The 20148-nt window shown below is 44.2% G+C and overlaps 1 protein-coding gene across 1 annotated transcript; it reads left to right on the forward strand.

Moving 5' to 3' along the window:
• Nucleotides 1–1782: 1782 nt before the first annotated feature.
• LOC138961275 (uncharacterized) lies at nt 1783–6171 on the forward strand. Its single transcript, XM_070332878.1, has one exon. It carries the CDS (start codon nt 1783–1785, stop codon nt 6169–6171), a length of 4389 nt encoding a protein of 1462 aa, XP_070188979.1.
• The last annotated feature ends 13977 nt before the right edge of the window (nt 6172–20148 follow it).

Consider the following 20148-nt stretch of genomic DNA (forward strand, 5'->3'; position numbering starts at 1 on the left):
GATTAATGCGCGGTTGTATAGTTCCGTGCAAATCATTCAATTCTGTTAACACTTCTTGACAGTTTCCATGTTTTGAACTAATATCAAGTACACAGTTATGTTGTCATTCTGCTGTTGTCGCGGACAGTTGTATGTAGTTATAAGGTTCCTTGGTCGGGCGTTGCTGACAGGTACCTGTGTCAAGGTGGGAAGACCGGTAGCTGGGCTTAGCTCAGTGATTCGCGCCTTGCACGCTTTGCACGCATTGCACGGGACGTTCACGGTAAGCTGCGCGCTATTTGTAGGGTTCACCGTTTACCTGGTTGCTGACTGAGAAATTCATAGGCATTCTTTTTTCTGTCTCGGCCGAGACCAGATGTTTGTTCGAACGGCTTCGAAATTCGTGTGTGAATTGTCGTTTGAGTTCGAAGTTATTTTCAGTAGTAATGTACGTCTACTGTGGACTTTGTTAAAGTCGGTTGCGTAAAGTGCGCGATGTTTTTCATTAGCCTGTGTGAGGTAAGTCAAATTTCTTGGTCTAATTGGATAGATTTTTGTCAGTTTTTGCTGAAGGTGAATTAGCGGCCGGTGGCAGGGGACAGGGAACCTACATTAGTTACCAGTTGTACTGTTTTGTCTCGTCTTTGTGTTGTTGTAAATAGTGTTCATCATAGGGTTTAAAAGGAAATCATTATAATGGTAAATTATATCGTAGAAGGAAACCAAAGTTTAGTCATTGTGCTTCCTCCTCATCCCTAATAATGATGTCTATTGGAGGAGGAAGTCACGTGTCTTATATTTTTGGGGAGAATATTGACTTTGGCCTTCTAGGCTTTCAGTGTTTACTGTCGAAGACAGACCGGACGGGAAGGTGCGAACCCTAGCTTCACAGCATGGAGGAGGCACCACCACGCTGCTGCTTGAGCAGCCAGTTTGGACTCTCGCATCGTCACCCCCACGCTGCTGTGTGAGCAGCCCCTCTGGATCTTCTCCGAGGCTTCATCACGCTGTTTTGAGCAGCTATCTTGTAACGTCACAGCGGCGTAACCACGCTGCTGTTGGGCAGCAACATCGAACCGGCGCCGTCGCTGCAGAGTGTGTGCCGTGTGACAGCTCTTAACTGGGCTGATTCTCTCACCCCCGCGACAGAGACGCAGGTGTCGACCCGAGGGCGCACCCCCCCCCCCCCTGAATTCGTCGAACGTGTAGATAAGTACTTTCTTACGATAGATATCATTTATGGAATGAGGAGGGCCTTTATGACGTACGTGCTTTGTGTTTGACTGTCCTGATTGTCTCGTATGTCGTTTGTTGACATTATTTTGACTGTTGTGTACTTTCTCATGTTCATTATGTTCATCCTCATGCATTCGTGGTAACCCTTTCATTGTTCCATCCATCGTCACCCCCATATTTCACCCAACTGGGAACTATTAAATACTTTCATTTATTTACATCGGTGTTCTGTGAGTGCTGTGTGGTGTGGCCAAAGTTTTTGTGTGAAAAACTAAACATGCAAACGTGCATGCACGCGACAATGGCGAGCTTGCCAGGATAAATTCTCTTTGAATTCAAGGAATTCACTTCATTTTTGTCGTTGGCCACACTTCCCATACACTGGACACTGATGTACTGTAGTTAATTAGCTTTTGTTGTTGTTGTCCGGTAACCTTGTGGGTTTCCTGTCCTTGTTGCCAGTCAGCTGTGCCTTGTTTTGATTTTTCATGTTTTGGCTAACCGTTTGCTAGTTGGTTCTTGTTTATGGAACTTCGTTCTGGTCGTGTTCTTGATGATAGTGCTATCATGGCGTCTAGGACGGAAAGTAGTTCGGATAGGATTGCTAGGTGGCGTTCCCTTGCTGAGGAGCTAGGTGTTAAATCTGCCAGTATTCCTGAGTTTATTGCCGAGCGGATGACCCGTGAAGATGAGAAACAGGAAAAACTTGAACTAGAAAGGAAAGCTTATCAGGACAAGCTAGAACTGGAAGAGAAAGCTTATCAGGACAAGCTAGAGCTGGAAAGGGAAGCTTATCAGGACAAGCTAGAAGTAGCGCGTCGAGAGACTGATGAGAGAGTTAAGTATGTTCAAGCTCAGCGAGAGACGGATGAGAAAGCCGCGGAAGAAAAACTTAGGCAAGAAAGAGAAGAGCATGACCTTCGCATGCAACTCCTGCAGAGAGAGTCGGAAAGTAAGAGGGTGAAGAAAGGAAGTAGGGATGGAGCTGATAATGAGGGAGATTCCTCAGGTGAAGAAGGGTCTAGTGACCTTCGTGGTTTTCGGCCTTCCATACCGATGTTTGATGAGAGCAAAGAAAACATAGCTACTTGGTTGAAAAGGTTTGAGAGAGTCGCTACCTTGTACAAGTGGAAGAGAAATACGTGGGCAACTAGGGTCTCGACTAGGTTGTCGGGTAGGGCTGTAGAAGTGTACAACACTCTTGATGATGATAGCGCAGACGACTATGACGGTTTGAAGGTCGCGTTATTAGGCCGCTATCAGCTCACAGCCGAAACCTACCGCCGTCGTCTCAGAACCTGCAAGAGAAAAGAACATGAAACGTTCAGACAGTTCGGTGCTCGCATTGAAGAGAATTTGACTAAGTGGCATGAGCTTTCCGAGATCACAGAACTGAAACAGTTGGTTTTGCTGGAACAGTTCTTGCAGACCCTGAGCGCGGACATGGCCGCGTACGTTAAGGAGAAAAAACCTCAGACGTTAGCCGAAGCAGTTAAGTCCGCTGAGATTCATTTTGAAGCACACCGTGACAGTAAGAAGTTTTTTCAGCATGATCGTGATCAGGGTGGAAAGGCTGACGCTGGTGAAAAGCAGAAAAGTGGAGATAACTCATTTGGTACATCCGGTAGGAAGTGTTACATCTGTGAGTCCCCCAAACATTTGGCTAGGGATTGCCCCAAGAAGAGCAAGTCGACGGGAGCGGTGAATAGTGGTCCTGAGAAGTCTTTACCGCCCGTCAGTGTACCTACTTTGTGTACTCCCTGTAGCCAGCAAGACTACGACCCGAGATGCCTGGTTGTGGTAGATGGTGTTGCAGTGGAGGGGTTGCGTGATACTGGATCTCAGGTTTGTGTCGTGAAGAGTTCATTAGTTTCCAGGTCTCAGTTCACAGGACAGGATCTTGAGGTTTCTATGGCTGAGAAAGACATCAAGAGGCGCTATCCAGTGATTAAGGTTCAGGTTGAATGTCCTTTCTACACTGGTGAGGTTGAGGCTATCGTCATGGATACACCTGTTGCTGATTTCATTGTAGGTAATCACGCCCGGCTGGGTGACTCGATTGTTCTTCCAGTGTACGCTGTGTCCAAGGTTGTGTCAGTTGTCACTCGTGCTCAGGCTGCCGCTGAAGGGAAGAAGTCGACTTTGTTACATGTTGCTGCTCCAGGGCTAGAAACAGTCACCCCTGAGCAGTTGCATGACCTTCAGCGGAATGATTCGACTTTGAAGAGTTGTCGTGAGGCGGCAGATCGCCGAGACGTCAGAACGTCTGGTCACTCCGGTGAAGTTGGGTTTGTTTGGAAGAAGAAGATTCTGTACCGTGAGTATCGCGGTGGTGGTAGCGTCTATACTCAGGTTGTTGTTCCCCAGCAGTTGAGGTTAGGTGTTATCAAGTTGGCCCATGAACCGCCTATGGGAGGTCACATGGGTGTCCAGAGGACACGTGATCGAGTTTGGCAGCAGTTTTTTTGGCCAGGTATGTGCGCAGACATACGTCGCTTTGTGTTGTCTTGCGATCAGTGTCAGAAGGTTTCTCATAAGCCACAGAAGGTACCGTTAGGTAAGATGCCTCTCATCGATACGCCGTTCGAGCGTGTGGCGATCGATCTGGTGGGTCCCATCATCCCTGCTTCTGAGTCTGGTAACCGGTACATCTTAGTGTTTGTGGACTACGCTACTCGGTACCCGGAAGCCATTCCCTTGAAGTCGATTGAGGCTGTGAAGGTTGCAGAAGCGATGTGGGCAGTCTGGACTCGAGTAGGAATCCCCTCAGAGATTTTGACAGACCGTGGTACCCAGTTCATGTCCGAGGTGATGAAAGAAGTGGAGCGTTTGCTGGCCATCAAGGGTTTAGCGACTACTCCGTACCATGCGCAAGGAAACGGATTGGTGGAACGGTACAACGGAACACTCAAGACCATGCTACGCAAGCTTGCTCAAGAGAAACCGAAGCAGTGGGATCGCTACATTCCTGCACTCCTCTTCGCTTATCGTGAAGTTCCACAGGAGAGTCTGGGATTCTCTCCCTTTGAGCTTCTATACGGCAGGACAGTGCGAGGACCCATGTCTGTTCTTCGCAACCTATGGACGGAGGAGCAAGTCGATGAACAAGTTCGTACGACTTCTGAGTATGTGGTTGACTTGAGGAACCGGATTGAGGAAACCTGCAAACTGGCGCGTCAGAATCTGTCAGCTGCTGCACAGAAACACGCGGAGGTGTTCAACCGGAAGACAGTGCGAAGACAGTTCCAGCCTGGAGACAAGGTTTTGTTGCTGCTGCCGCAGAAGAAGAACAAGCTGCAGTTGTGTTGGCAGGGACCGTTCGACGTTTTGGAGAAGAAAGGCGAGTCAGACTACAGGATTCGGATCTACGGGCGTGAGAAGCTGTACCATGCCAATCTTCTCAAGTTGTACAGAGACCGACAAAACACTGCGGACCCCTCAGATGGGATACCCACCGTAGCGGTGGCGGTGGTTGAAGAAACTGAGGAGATGATTTCGCCTGATCGGGAACTACCTCTGCCCTGCTTGGAGGGCGAAGAAACGGTGAAGGACATCAACCTGTCTGCTACACTGACTGCCGAGCAACGACGTCAGGTGTTGGAGATTGCGGAGAGGCACGAGAGAGTTCTTACTGATGTCCCCCTGCAGACGCCTTTAGCCGTTTTTGACATGACGGTGGAATCCGCGAAACCGGTTCGAGTGAAACAGTACCCTTTACCTTATGCCAAGGTAGAGACCATCAAGGAAGAGGTGCAGGCCATGAAGAAGTTGGGTGTTATCGAAACGGCTGCTTCTCCCTACAACGCCCCTGTTGTGCTCATCCGCAAGAAGGATGGGAAGGTTCGCTTTTGTGTGGATTACAGGCGGCTGAATGATGTGACAGTCTTCGATGCTGAACCACTCCCAGATGTGGAACACCTGTTCGCTGGTTTGGGTCGAGCGACTTACTTCAGCAAGTTTGATCTTTCCAAGGGGTATTGGCAGATACCCATCCGAGACGACGTCCGTCCCATGACTGCGTTCACCACTCCGGTAGGCCAGTTCCAGTTTACAGTCATGCCGTTTGGACTGAAGAACGCCGTGGCTGTGTTTTCCCGTATGATGAGGGCTTTGCTGGAACCGCTGGGGAGGAACGACGTTCATAACTTCATGGACGACATTCTGGTGGCGACCGAAACCTGGAAGGAACATTTGGCTGCGCTGGAGGCTGTGTTGCGGCGCCTTGAGCAGGCCAATCTCTCTGCCAGACCGATGAAGTGCTTCGTTGGGTTCGAGGAATTGAGTTTCTTGGGTCACGTGGTGAGGAAGGGTGAGATCTTACCTGAGGACGACAAGCTGCAGAAAATTGATGAGGCTCCGGTTCCAGAGACCAAGAAGCAAGTTCGGGCGTTCCTTGGTCTAGCCGGATACTACAGGAAGTTCATTCCAAATTTCTCTGCAATTGCTCTGCCGCTCTCTGATCTGACAAAGAAGAATTCTCCCAACACCGTGGTTTGGACAGCCGAGTGTGAGAAGGCATTCAGGGCTCTGAAAGCCAGGCTGACCTCAAAGCCAGTTTTGCAACTGCCGGATCTGTCACAGCCATTCACGCTCCGGACGGATGCCTCTGATCATGGACTGGGAGCTGTGCTTTTGCAAGAAAAGGATGGCGTGTTCCACCCTGTCGCCTACGCCAGCCGGAAGTTGTCCCCCCCGGAGAGCAAGTACTCCACCATTGAACGTGAGTGTCTGGCCGTTGTATGGGCTACCCAGAAGTTCCAGCCATTTCTGTACGGACAGACGTTTGTGTTGGAGACAGATCACCAACCACTGCGTTACCTGCAGACAGCAAAGGTGGTGAACAGCAGGCTCATGCGCTGGAGTTTGTTGTTGCAAGCCTACAGTTTCACCGTGCGGGTGATTCCCGGTAGTCGCAACGTGGGAGCCGACTACCTCAGTCGGGCATGCGTTAAATAGGGATCTTTTGCCGTGTAGACAGATGTCTATGCTTAACTTGGGGGGCATTGTCGCGGACAGTTGTATGTAGTTATAAGGTTCCTTGGTCGGGCGTTGCTGACAGGTACCTGTGTCAAGGTGGGAAGACCGGTAGCTGGGCTTAGCTCAGTGATTCGCGCCTTGCACGCTTTGCACGCATTGCACGGGACGTTCACGGTAAGCTGCGCGCTATTTGTAGGGTTCACCGTTTACCTGGTTGCTGACTGAGAAATTCATAGGCATTCTTTTTTCTGTCTCGGCCGAGACCAGATGTTTGTTCGAACGGCTTCGAAATTCGTGTGTGAATTGTCGTTTGAGTTCGAAGTTATTTTCAGTAGTAATGTACGTCTACTGTGGACTTTGTTAAAGTCGGTTGCGTAAAGTGCGCGATGTTTTTCATTAGCCTGTGTGAGGTAAGTCAAATTTCTTGGTCTAATTGGATAGATTTTTGTCAGTTTTTGCTGAAGGTGAATTAGCGGCCGGTGGCAGGGGACAGGGAACCTACATTAGTTACCAGTTGTACTGTTTTGTCTCGTCTTTGTGTTGTTGTAAATAGTGTTCATCATAGGGTTTAAAAGGAAATCATTATAATGGTAAATTATATCGTAGAAGGAAACCAAAGTTTAGTCATTGTGCTTCCTCCTCATCCCTAATAATGATGTCTATTGGAGGAGGAAGTCACGTGTCTTATATTTTTGGGGAGAATATTGACTTTGGCCTTCTAGGCTTTCAGTGTTTACTGTCGAAGACAGACCGGACGGGAAGGTGCGAACCCTAGCTTCACAGCATGGAGGAGGCACCACCACGCTGCTGCTTGAGCAGCCAGTTTGGACTCTCGCATCGTCACCCCCACGCTGCTGTGTGAGCAGCCCCTCTGGATCTTCTCCGAGGCTTCATCACGCTGTTTTGAGCAGCTATCTTGTAACGTCACAGCGGCGTAACCACGCTGCTGTTGGGCAGCAACATCGAACCGGCGCCGTCGCTGCAGAGTGTGTGCCGTGTGACAGCTCTTAACTGGGCTGATTCTCTCACCCCCGCGACAGAGACGCAGGTGTCGACCCGAGGGCGCACCCCCCCCCCCTGAATTCGTCGAACGTGTAGATAAGTACTTTCTTACGATAGATATCATTTATGGAATGAGGAGGGCCTTTATGACGTACGTGCTTTGTGTTTGACTGTCCTGATTGTCTCGTATGTCGTTTGTTGACATTATTTTGACTGTTGTGTACTTTCTCATGTTCATTATGTTCATCCTCATGCATTCGTGGTAACCCTTTCATTGTTCCATCCATCGTCACCCCCATATTTCACCCAACTGGGAACTATTAAATACTTTCATTTATTTACATCGGTGTTCTGTGAGTGCTGTGTGGTGTGGCCAAAGTTTTTGTGTGAAAAACTAAACATGCAAACGTGCATGCACGCGACAGCTGTGGCGGTAAAGGCAGATAGTGTGTGTTCTGTTCATGTTTTGGTTTTCGCTCATGAAATGTTCTTTCCTCAAATGTGACTAACAGACGAAGTTTTACACCCGTGTTCCAACGTTAAAAACTGTATGAAGTTCAGTTTTCTGGGGCAAAATAGTGTATGAAACCGCTGCATATTCTTTAACTTGATTAAATGTTTGCAATTGATTGCGTGTGATCTGTTTATAAAATGAAATATTGTTGAAAACTGACCGTCGGATTGCAGTCTTGTCGATGCAGCCGAAATCTGGAATGGGAACTACTCGTGTCGCTAGACAAAATATGAGAGTTATTTTTCCTTGGAATCTTGCAAGCGATAAACGATTGTGCACGGCAGATCTGAATTCAGAAAACAACCAAACTCATGGATTTTATATTGAGATTCATGTGTGCAAGCCTGTAGTTGCTGGTTTAAATGCGGCATGGTTGTATTGTTTGCTCCAGAAATGTATATTTTGTACATTAGAGTGTTCTGAACTTTTGAGTCGCAAAAAGTAGATCCACAATGTGTACAGTCTCTACCCACGAGCTATCGAGGATTCAGGCCCGTTGTTGGGTAAGTGATTTTGGTTGTTGGGTAAGTTACCGAAAAATAACTAGCCCTACAAGTTTACAGAGAGAAAGAAGCAGAGGGGGGAATAAAACCCAATCATTGTACATGTAGGAGACATTTCATTCAGCAAAGGCTGCCTTTGAAGGTACAGTACATTATTTACGTTTTCAAAGGGTGCCTTGATGCGTAAAAGGCCATGCATTTTTTGTTCTGGTCTACTTTGCGCCTTTCCTGGGCAGATCCCTTTTCAATGTTCTGGTCTACTTTGCGCCTTTCCTGGGCAGATCCCTTTTCAATGTTCTGGTCTACTTTGCGCCTTTCCTGGGCAGATCCCTTTTCAATGTTCGTTTTCATCCATTATTACTTTTCGACGTAATTAAGAACGAACGGGGTCGTTATTCCCTTGAACCTTCACTTTTATGTTGAGAGTTGTTGCGTGTTTTGTTTGTTTGTTTGTTTGTTTGTTTGTTTGTTGGCAATGGTGTTGTTGGAGGTGGTAGTGGTGATGGTGTTTGAATGTGCGTGTGTGTGTGTATGTGTGTGTGTGTGTGTGTGTGTGTGTGTGTGTGTGTAGGTGGTTTTACCGACAAATGGGGACGATTGTCACTGGAGAGCAGTCAAATGGGGACGCTTCCGACAAACGGGGACGTCCCCATTTGTCGGCCCGTGCGACCCCATTTGACTGGATTTGAGCAGATTGAGCGACCCCATTTGACTGCTTCCTAGCATCCCTGTGGACAAACGGACTGGATTTTCACACAGATTCATACACATATTTTAGCTCTGCACTTTTTGGTCTGCTCAACTAAACCATGTGATTTTTATCATGTGACTTCAAATGACTTTACAGTAACTGCTTTCATCAGAATTCAAATTCAAATGCAGTCAAACTAAAACATTTATTTGAATTAAAAAAAAAAGTTATTGCATTTAATATATTTTATAAAGAGTATTTTGAAAGAGTTCTGATTATTTGATCACGGTTTTTTTTTGTATTAAAACAAAAACAAACACAGAAACATATACATTCCTGTAAAAAAAAAATGATTACAATTATTTTGTTATGAGATTTATTTTAGGTTAATTCGAAGTGTTGTGTCTCATTATTACATCTTTTTTGTCGTGTTTATTGCAATTTTTATTTATTTTATTCATGTAACCCTAGGTTTTTTTAAAAATAAATATTGACTTGACTTGACTTATTGCGAAGAATGAACCGCGTAGTGGGAGCAAAGGAGGGAGGGAGAGAGAGAGAGGTACGGAGGAAGGTAGGGAGAGAGAAAGGTACGGAGGAAGGGAGGGAGAGAGAGAGGTACGGATGAAGGGAGGGAGAGAGAGAGGTACGGAGAAAGAGAGTGAGAGAGAGGTACGGAGAAAGAGAGTGAGAGAGAGATAGAGGGAGCAAAGGAGGGAGGGAGAGAGAGAGGTATGGCGGAAGGGAGACAGAGAGAGGGGGCAAAGAAGGGAGGGAGAGAGAGAGGTACGGAGGAAGGGAGGGAGAGAGAGGCAGCAAAGGAGGGAGGGAGAGAGAGAGAGGTACGGAGGGAGGGAGAGAGAGAGGGAGCAAAGGAGAGGCAGATAGAGAGAGAGGTAAGGAGGGAGGGAGAGAGAGATGGAGCAAAGAAGGGAGGGAGAGAGAGAGTTACGGAGGGAGGAAGAGAGAGAGGTAAGGAGGGAGGGAGAGAGAGAGGGATCAAAGGAGGGAGGAAGAGAGAGAGAGGTACGGAGGGAGGGAGAGAGAGAGAGAGGGAGCAAAGGAGGGAGGGAGAGAGATAGGTAAGGAGGGAGGGAGAGAGAGAGGGAGCAAAAGAGGGAGGGAGAGAGAGAGGTACGGAGGAAGGGAGAGAGAGAGAGGGAGCAAAAGAGGGAGGGAGAGAGAGAGAGGAACGGAGGAAGGGAGAGAGAGAGGGGGAGCAAAAGAGGGAGGGAGATAGAGAGAGGGGTACGAAGGAAGGGAGAAAGAGAGAGGGAGCAAAGGAGGGAGGGAGAGAAAGAGGTAAGGAGGGATAGAGAGAGGGAGCAAAGGAGGGAGGGAGAGAGAGAGAAGTCTTTGTCATTTGTTGGTTTGTGCAGTGCAGTTGTTTTGTCAGTTATTCTTCTCTTCATTTGTTCTATCGTCTTTCTTCTTCTTTTTTGTGTGTGTATTTTTGTGTTTTTGTGCCTGAAGAAGACCCTTAGGTCGAAACGTCGCTGTTATTCGTTCCGTGTTCGTCATTTTAACGTGAGTACATTGCTTTTTGGTCTCTTTATTGTTCCCTCTCACGTGCAGTCGCCATTGTTTAATACATGTTTTAATGTGTTTTGTATAATCCGGAAGCAGGAGTTTAAAACCTATATATATATAAAGGGAAAAGTCTGGGTTGTGGCACTCGATCACTAGGTGGGGCACTGCCCTTCGCTCCCTGTTACCCGAGTCCCAATCCTCGTGGTAAGGCGTCCGCCCCGTGATCGGGAGGTCGTGGGTTCGAACCCCGGCCGGGTCATACCTAAGACTTTAAAATTGGCAATCTAGTGGCTGCTCCGCCTGGCGTCTGGCATTGTGGGGTTAGTGCTAGGACTGGTTGGTCAGGTGTCCGAATAATGTGACTGGGTGAGACATGAAGCCTGTGCTGCGACTTCTGTCTTGTGTGTGGCTCACGTTATATGTCAAAAGCAGCACCGCCCTGATATGGCCCTTCGTGGTCGGCTGGGCGTTAAGCAAACAAACAAACAAACAAACCCGAGTGCCAACAACAATAGGATGAGCATCAGAAGTGAAGATAAAGAGGGAATTTTTTTCTCTGCGCGCGCGCCAGCAAGCAGGATGTCTCAGAACTGAAGCGGTAATAGTATGATATATTGCTATTTCATATGTTACGTGGATTTCCATTGGTCAATTGGGCAAAACTGAGCTCAGTGCAAAAGTGATATCGACGACATTTCCGTCGATATCAGTTTTGATATCGACGACCTCTTTATTGCTTCCCCACTTCAAAAACAAAAACACCTACATTTAAAAACAAACAAATATATATGAAAATGTAATTATCCCAGAATTTAGTTGAGCAAGTGACCAAAGACTTTTTGAAAGAAAAGACATTTTGAAATACTGAAAAGTACAAGAAAAGAGTGAACAAAAAGAAATAATAATCAGAGGGAGGGATATGGAACAGCCAAACCTGAGACAAATACTTTTGTAATTTCTTTACAGTAAATACAAAATGTCCAGAGAATTGGCAATATATCTAACATTGACTGACTGCGTGACGATATCTTCTGCTATTGGTCTGTTTCGACAGTGATATCAAAATCTCGACCTCCGGTCTTGATTTTGATATCACTGTCTCAACAGACCATAGCAGAAGATATCATCACACAGTCCGTCAATATTGGGCACTAATTACAAGCGATGGGTTTATGGGTCACGTGATTATATAGATGAAGTCTTCTATCGCGCGCGTATCTCCAGACTCGGACTCAAGGCGCAGGGATCTATTTATGCCGTGTGAGATGGAATTTTTTACACAATACATCATGCATTCACATCGACCAGCAGATCGCAGCCATTTCGGCGCATATCCTACTTTTCACGGCCTATTATTCCAAGTCACACGGGTATTTTGGTGGACATTGTTTTATCTATGCCTATACAATTTTGCCAGGAAAGACCCTTTTGTCAATCGTGGGATCTTTAACGTGCACACCCCAATGTAGTGTACACGAAGGGACCTCGGTGTTTCGTCTCATCCGAAAGACTAGCACTTGAACCCACCACCTAGGTTAGGAAAGGCGGGAGAAAATTGCTAACGCCCTGACCCAGGGTCGAACTCGCAACCTCTCGCTTCCGAACGCAAGTGCGTTACCACTCGGCCACCCAGTCACGTGATGTGGGGGCGGAGCCAAACATTGGTTGATACTTACTGTGTTGACATTAGTTCATTGGCCCCGCCCCAACATCATATGACTTACTAATCCATGGGCTATCATTGGTTCATGTTTCTGGCGCTAAACTATCTGACAGGTAAAGAACTATTTTGATGTGACACGTTATTACTTGGTGCAAATACGCGCAGTGTTTAAAACCACTGACTTGGCGGACAGAACTGTGCATTCTCACAATTCGACACTTACTACATCCATAATAACCACACCGTTGATCAATCGCTGAGAAATGGCACAAATGACAGTTTGGGAAAACATTCAGAAGTTGGAATGATCTTACCGAACGGCTGGCAGACTTTTCCAGAAAGAACGATTTGGTGTACGTGGTCAAATACAGTCGTGCTGTTCAACTTGCGAACAAGAATTCAAAACAGCCTTTTCCAGACGAACTGAAGTATGCATACGCAAAACTTGTGTGCAAGTACTCAGGAAAAGGACGACTCACAGGCCGAGGTGCGAAGAGGAGCAATGGGTAAGCGGATTAATATTTAGTTGCTATACTTCTTATGCGTCCTTGTCACAGATAGTAACTCGTATGACTGTTTAATTTTAATATTATTATTATTTTATTTTTTTTAGGTTTACAATGTTTCAACATTCATTCCAGTATCGACTGACATTTTAACGAGAGCGGAAAGTCTGTCTGTCTGTCTGTCTGTCTGTCTGTCTGTCTGTCTGTCTGTCTGTCTGTCTGTCTGGCTGGCTGGCTGGCTGGCTGGCTGTCTGTCTGTCTGTCTGTCTGTCTCTCTCTCTCTCTCTCTCTCTCTCTCTCTCTCTCTCTCTCTCTCTCTCTCTCTCTCTGTGTGCGCACTTCTTCTTCTTCTTTGTCGGACAGATTTTTCACACAAATGACCAGGAAACCAGATTACGTAAGCCGTGTCAGCTGTACCCTTTGTAAAAGTCAGCGTAGCTCGAGAACGGCATTGAAGTATTTTCGGTGTTCTTTACCTTGCCCAGGAAGCAGCGCACACTCGAGTCAAGGACGTCGTAAAATGGCCCTCGGTCAAGTTTTCACCGAGAACCATTTTATGATGTCCTTAACAATTATGTGTTAGTCGGCTTAGAATATGCGCGCAGGTTTCAAAGTTTTGATCCATTCGATTATCTCAACAGACATCCTTTGATTGTAAAATTGAATGCGGGCACATGATGGTTGAAAATACTTAACTTGAAAGTTTCCCGCTGTGGTAGATTTTTATGGTGGTTGTCACACAGGCAGCGACGGCTTTACTGGTCGGACCCAGTTGTGCGTTACCTCGCTTTTGCCTTTAATGACTGACTGACTGGCTGACTTTGGGGATTAACGTCCTCTTAGGTAACTAGGATCTATTTGGGAACATTTACCGTGATACTGTAAGAGGAGCAAGAAAAGAAAAGAATTTTTTTTTAAATAGGGGATGAGGGGGGGGGGGGGGTAGGTGGGGGGAGGGATGAGACCATGGAACTAGTTTTTAGAAGTTATGCAATAAAACATTTAAACATTGTAGGCTCAGACCACTTCGCCGTATTTAATCTTAGACACCGTACGTTATTAGACGCGAAAGTGCAATACTTAATGATCCGCTCAAAGCACTGTTGAAGCAACAATTTGTCTTTTGGTCGCAGATAAGGACATACTCTATCAAAACATGTGAAAATACGTCTCAAGCATGACTAAACGCCCCGAAGGGCTCCGTCTAGTAACTCTATTTTTGATATCGTTTTTTAAATGTCAGCAATTTGCAATGAGGTCACCCATCATAGGTTATTAATTATTTCCATACGCCATCTAAGTGAAACGGAGGCATTTTGTATCCCTGATTTTATTTACAAACTGCTCTTGCAGCGGATCATTTGATCGGAACTAAATAAGTAAAGTAAAATAAGGTAAATAAATATATAGATGGATAAATCAGACAACAAGATTGCAAAACATAAACACGTTCATAAAACATGTTAGTTTTCACTATTGCCGTAAACAAGTTCTCTGCAAAAACATTGAAAGTCAAATACTGTTTTCGCCTCTGTTTCTTCTTGTTGTTGATTTTTTACATTAATTTTAGTCAAGTCTTGTAGATTTTATCTTTGAAATATTTGCTTTGTGTTTCGTAACAGAATTAACTGTGGTATTGTGTTGCTTAGTAGGGCCTACTTGATGCATGAATTGGCGTCTCGCAGAATTAAACGCCGCTGGGGAAGGCCTGGCAACAGGTCGAAAATTTGGGCTGCCACTTGAAATTCTTTGTTAGGCTTTTCTTTTCCTTGATTTTGTTGACATCTCTCTCTCTCTCTCTCTTTCTCTGTGTGTGTGTGTCTCTCTCTCTCTTTCTCTCTCTCTCTCCCTCTCTCTCTCTCTCCCCTTTTCTCTCTCTCTCCCCGTCTCTCTCTGTCTTTCTCTCTCTCTCTTTTCTCTCTCTCTCTTTTCTCTCTCTCTCTCTCTCTCTCTCTCTCTCTCTCTCTCTCTCTCTCTCTCTCTCTTTCCCTGCCTCACAAACACAAATACACACGCACTAACACACACAAAGCAGCACGCTGGGATGCGGCAAATAGGGTAAGGCAGACTGGGATACGGCAAGTTGGGAGAGGCAGGATGGGATGCCGCCAACGCATCTAGCAGTGCAAATTCTACAGGGTGGTGGGGGGGGGGGGGGCGTTCTTTTAAATCAAGTTTTGCCCAGTTTTGATTTTGCCGGTTTTGGTAATCCTACATTCCTCCGTGCGACAGCGGACTAAGTGCGCATTTAAAACTATTTAGATGTTTTGCTTAAATTTTGACTTGGAGCGAAATAAATTAAAACATCTTGTTCGTTGTGCTTTTGTTTTAAATTAAAGAGTATTCCATTTCTAAATTAAATATCACTTGCCTGTTAGCTCTTTATTGTTGTTGCAATAGTTGTATATACTTGGAAGAAGAAAAAAGGCATACAACGAGACAGTTATGGTAGCCAAAGAAGCAAATATGAATAAGAGACCTTCCTCCGTTTTTACGTTTTACTGACAGATGACTCAATTCGTCATCAATGACTTGTTATTGGCGCCACAAAGCCAAGAACTCACCCTTTTTTCTCCGGCGAGTATGACTCCAGGGCGTAACTCCACACACTCAGATTTGTTCAAGTGGTCAGTATTCCCAATGGGTAGGGAGGGGGGCATGAAACCTGCTTAAGTGTGCCAGGTAACGTGTCACTATTTCAAGAAAACAAAACACCACAAAAGCTTCTTGTGTGATTAAAGAATTACTCAAGCGAGCGATAAGTGTGTGATCACATTCGTTCTGTACCCCAGGACAGCTTTAGAGAATACGTCATACTCATTCAGCTATTTCCTTGTTCATGATCGAAAAGAATGGAAAGCTCCAAAACAAAAACAATCTTTGGAACTTTAAGCAAAGGGTTCTCTGAAGTTTCAACAATCATTTCAAGATATTGCCTTGACCGGGGAAAGATAACATAGATGGGTAAAAGCCGGCAAATATTTCATGAACTGATACACGTAAAATTGACGGGTGTAAGCCAGCAAATATTGTATGGACTATAAAAGCCTAAAAAGGAAGAACAGTGTTCTTGTTACGGCGATGACCTTAAAGGTTATCTCACAGAATGTTGTTTGAAACCCAACAGAAACAAATAAAAACAAAAACAAAAAGGTCATACATTTAACGTAAGAGTTTAGAATATGATGCTTCGAAAAACGTATTGAATTAGTTATACATGTATACATCTGTTGAAGGCTTCTCGGTACCGTAAATATAAAAGAAGGCGAACATTCAAAGAACTATTGAGGTAGGGGTCCAAATCAAAAGTAACGAAATTGCCTTACTTTTGTTCTTAACCAATATACATTCAACATTTAATATACATGCCAAGCGTTTCAAGGGTGCTGCCAATTGTTTCTTTCAGCATTTGTTGAACATTTATTAACACTGTTTCTACAAGTAGACCCAAATTGATTTAGTCTTAAATTCCAACACAACGGGTTTTTTCTATACTGCATTTTACGTTTGACAAGAAACCTGATTTAGACCACCCAGATACGGTATTTGCAAAATATTTGTCTCTTTTATATCATTTTTTCCAAAATTGTTGTTTATGAAATCGAAAATCACATAAAAAATGTCACTATTCGATGTTCCCTCACTAATCTGGGTGTGAAGGGTTTTCTTGAAGCAGACACCGGGGCTTGCTAAACGATTGCCGCTTAAGCGGAGGGGAGTCAAGCGTGATTAAGTGCCTGGCCTGCCAATTGACACCTACCGGCGAAAACACACAATAGGCCACAAGGAAGTTTTCTTTTGTCGGAGAACAAGGAAGAGGCATGCTGGCTGTCTCTGGATCATAATTATGTAGACTATCTTTGAATATGTCCGAGTTTGTTTATGTTTGAGAAGGAGTACGCACAAGACAGACAGACAAGCAAATAACATATAGACACTAAACAATCTAAGTAGTAAATGGATTTATGCTGATCTGTATGTGAGCAGCACACGTCTTCAGATGTCTATAAAAAGATGTATGAGCAACTGCAGAACTAAAACATGCAGAATATTATGAAGCATCGATTGGAGATAACTATTGCGAGCATGACCAAAATGTGAAATCATGTTTTTGACAGTTTTGAACTGCCAAAATGAAGTGAGGAAATGGAGTTTATCTTTTAAGCATTGCAAGGGGTTCTAGAACAGTCCGAGGGGGTATTGGGAGATAAGTGTTACCATACATGGTGTACCTCAATCAACATTAGACATTCAGTGACTTTAATACAGCCCTTACAGGCATGATCAGCGCGTTTTCCATGGATGATTGCGTTCATGTCTTTGATGAATTTGTCTCGACATTGCGCGTGTGTAACTTCACAACGAAGGGGTTAATTTGTCCAGTACTTTGAGTTTAAGAAATAATTCTTATGGTCATATTTGTTGTGCAAAAACTTCAGTTGGACCATTTTACACAGTTTTGAATGTTTATTTATTTATTTATTTATTTATTTATTAAGGAGATTTCTATAGCGCATAACGAAAAGCACTATGCGCTTTACAATATCACAAAGTATAAGCACACGCAAACATACTCTGATTAAATAGAACTTAGTTTAGCAAGACATACTAAGAACACTAAACATTTGAGTTCCTGCAAAAATTGAGAACTAAATTAAATACTGGACAAGCGATTTAAATAAGCTTAAGGCCTACACCAACTGCAATGGGCTAATTCAAATACAAAAGTTTAGTTAACTATAAAAGGCAGTGCATAAAACTCCATAATCCTAAGAGGGTCAAACAAATAAGAAACATAAGACTAGATAGTGTCTGTAAAAGAAGCCGACATTTACCCTTTTCTCCAACATTTGTTCCAAAACACACCTCCGAATGATTGTCGATGACTCGAAAGCTTTCCTATCTTGTGATTGCCTTGAACCTAGCAACAACTGCTTTGTGTTTAATAACTATCATCATGTATTGAATCCCGTGCTCTTTCTTCGGCGGAGGTGGGAGGGGGGGGGTTAGATATTTTGCTGGTAGTATTTTTTTCGACCGAGCTATCTATATTCGTTGGGCAGTTTTCTTTGTCGGACAGATTTTTTACACAAATGACCAGGAAACCAGATTACGTAAGCCGTGTCAGCTGTACCCTTTGTAAAAGTCAACGTAGCTCGAGAACGGCATTGAAGGCATGATCAGCGCGTTTTCCATGGATGATTGCGTTCATGTCTTTGATGAATTTGTCTCGACATATGCGCGTGTGTAACTTCACAACGAAGGGGTTCTTTACCTTGCCCAAGAAGCAGCGCATTTATGAGAATACGTCACACACTCGAGTCAAGGACGTCGTAAAATGGCCCTCGGTCAAGTTTTCACCGAGAACCATTTTATGATGTCCTTAACAATTATGTGTTAGTCGGCTTAGAATATGCGCGCAGGTTTCAAAGTTTTGATCCATTCGATTATCTCAACAGACATTCTTTGATTGTAAAATTGAATGCGGGCACATGATGGTTGAAAATACTTAACTTGAAAGTTTCCCGCTGTGGTAGATTTGTATGGTGGTTGTCACACAGGCAGCGACGGCTTTACTGGTCGGACCCAGTTGTGCGTTACCTCGCTTTTGCCTTTAATGACTGACTGACTGGCTGACTTTGGGGATTAACGTCCTCTGAGGTAACTAGGATCTATTTGGGAACATTTACCGTGATACTGTAAGAGGAGCAAGAAAAGAACAGAAAAAAGATTTAAAACAAAATAGGGGATGAGGGGGGGGGGGGGGTAGATGGGGGGAGGGATGAGACCATGGAACTAGTTTTTAGAAGTTATGCAGTCAAACATTTCAATCAATCAATGAGTCTTATATCGCGCATATTCCGTGGGTACAGTTCTAGGCGCTCTGCAGTGATGCCGTGTGAGATGACATTTTATACGGCCAGTAGATTGCAGCCATTTCGGCGCATATTTACCTTTCATTCCAAGTCACACGGGTATAGGTAGACAATTATTAACTGTGCCTAAGCAATTTTGCCAGGAAAGACCCCTTTGTCAATCGTGGGATCTTTAACGTGCACACCCAATGTAGTGTACACATTTAAACATTGTAGGCTCAGACCACTTCGCCGTATTTAATTTTAGACACCGTACGTTATTAGACGCGAAAGTGCAATACTTAATGATCCGCTCAAAGCACTGTTGAAGCAACAATTTGTCTTTTGGTCGCAGATAAGGACATACTCTATCAAAACATGTGAATATATGTCTCAAGCATGACTAAACGCCCCGAAGGGCTCCGTCTAGTAACTCTATTTTTGATATCGTTTTTTAAATTTCAGCAATTTGCAATGAGGTCACCCATCATAAAATAAGGTTATTAATTATTTCCATACGCAATCTAAGTGAAACGGAGGCATTTTGTATCGCTGATTTTATTTACAAACTGCTCTTGCAGCGGATCATTTGATCGGAACTAAATAAGTAAAGTGAAAATAGGTAAATAAATATATAGATGGATAAATCAGAAAACAAGATTGCAAAACATAAACACGTTCATAAAACATGTTAGTTTCCACTATTGCCGTAAACAAGTTCTCTGCAAAAACATTTTTTTTTTTGGTTTAAACATAAGTTTATTTTAACAAAGGTTACAATCATGACATGTATACAAAGTTCACAGAAACAGCAACAAGCTAGAAGCTTATAGTGGTGTTCCTGCATGACAGTACAACATAAGGCGGTAACGGGTGAAAAATTTGTCTCAATAAACCAAATCTATTAATAACGTAATGAACGTTGCATAATGATTATAAAGAAAGGCAGTACAGGAAGGAAGGAGGGAAAGAAGATGAATAAAAGAAGAGGGATGGGTAGGAGATGTGCAGAAGTTTAAGTTGTTGTCCGGCTTGTAGAGCATTTATTCTGACTTACCCAAAGCGGCCTGAACGTTCAATGAACGAGTGTAGGGTGGAAAAAAATTTCCTGTTCAAATCTAAAGAATACTGTCTGTCTCCGTTTAAAAGGTGGGGGAGGTGAATTGTGTGATTAGGGAGGGTATGTATAGTTTCTTGACGTGCTTCGCGATAATTTGGACAATCGAATATGAAGTGTTGTACGGATTCGGACGGGAATCCACAGTCACAAGATGCATCTGTAGCAACGTGACGTCTCACTAGATCGTTATTGAGATCACTTATATATAACCTGAGCTTACAGTGAATTATTTGTGACATGCGATCTCCAGAATAAAAATAACACGGCGGACTTAAATCGTTTTTTGACAAAAAGTGCTTAAATTCACTTAGGGAATCACTAAGTTTTATATAGACTGGTAAAGAATTCCAGAGTTGTGTAGTAGATGGGAGAAATGAGTTTCTATATAATTCAGTTTTAAACGATGGAACTTTCCTGTCTAGAGGTCTGCGCCGGTGATATGGGTTATTAGTTGATATCAATGGTGGCAATATCGCTAATAAGTAGTTTGGCACCTTGCGGTGAACGATCTTGTGAAATAATATCAATTTATGACGTTTTCGCCTCTCTAGTAATGAAATAAAGCCTGACTC

Source organism: Littorina saxatilis, linkage group LG3, assembly GCF_037325665.1.
Source record: "Littorina saxatilis isolate snail1 linkage group LG3, US_GU_Lsax_2.0, whole genome shotgun sequence".
NCBI lineage: Eukaryota > Metazoa > Mollusca > Gastropoda > Littorinimorpha > Littorinidae > Littorina > Littorina saxatilis.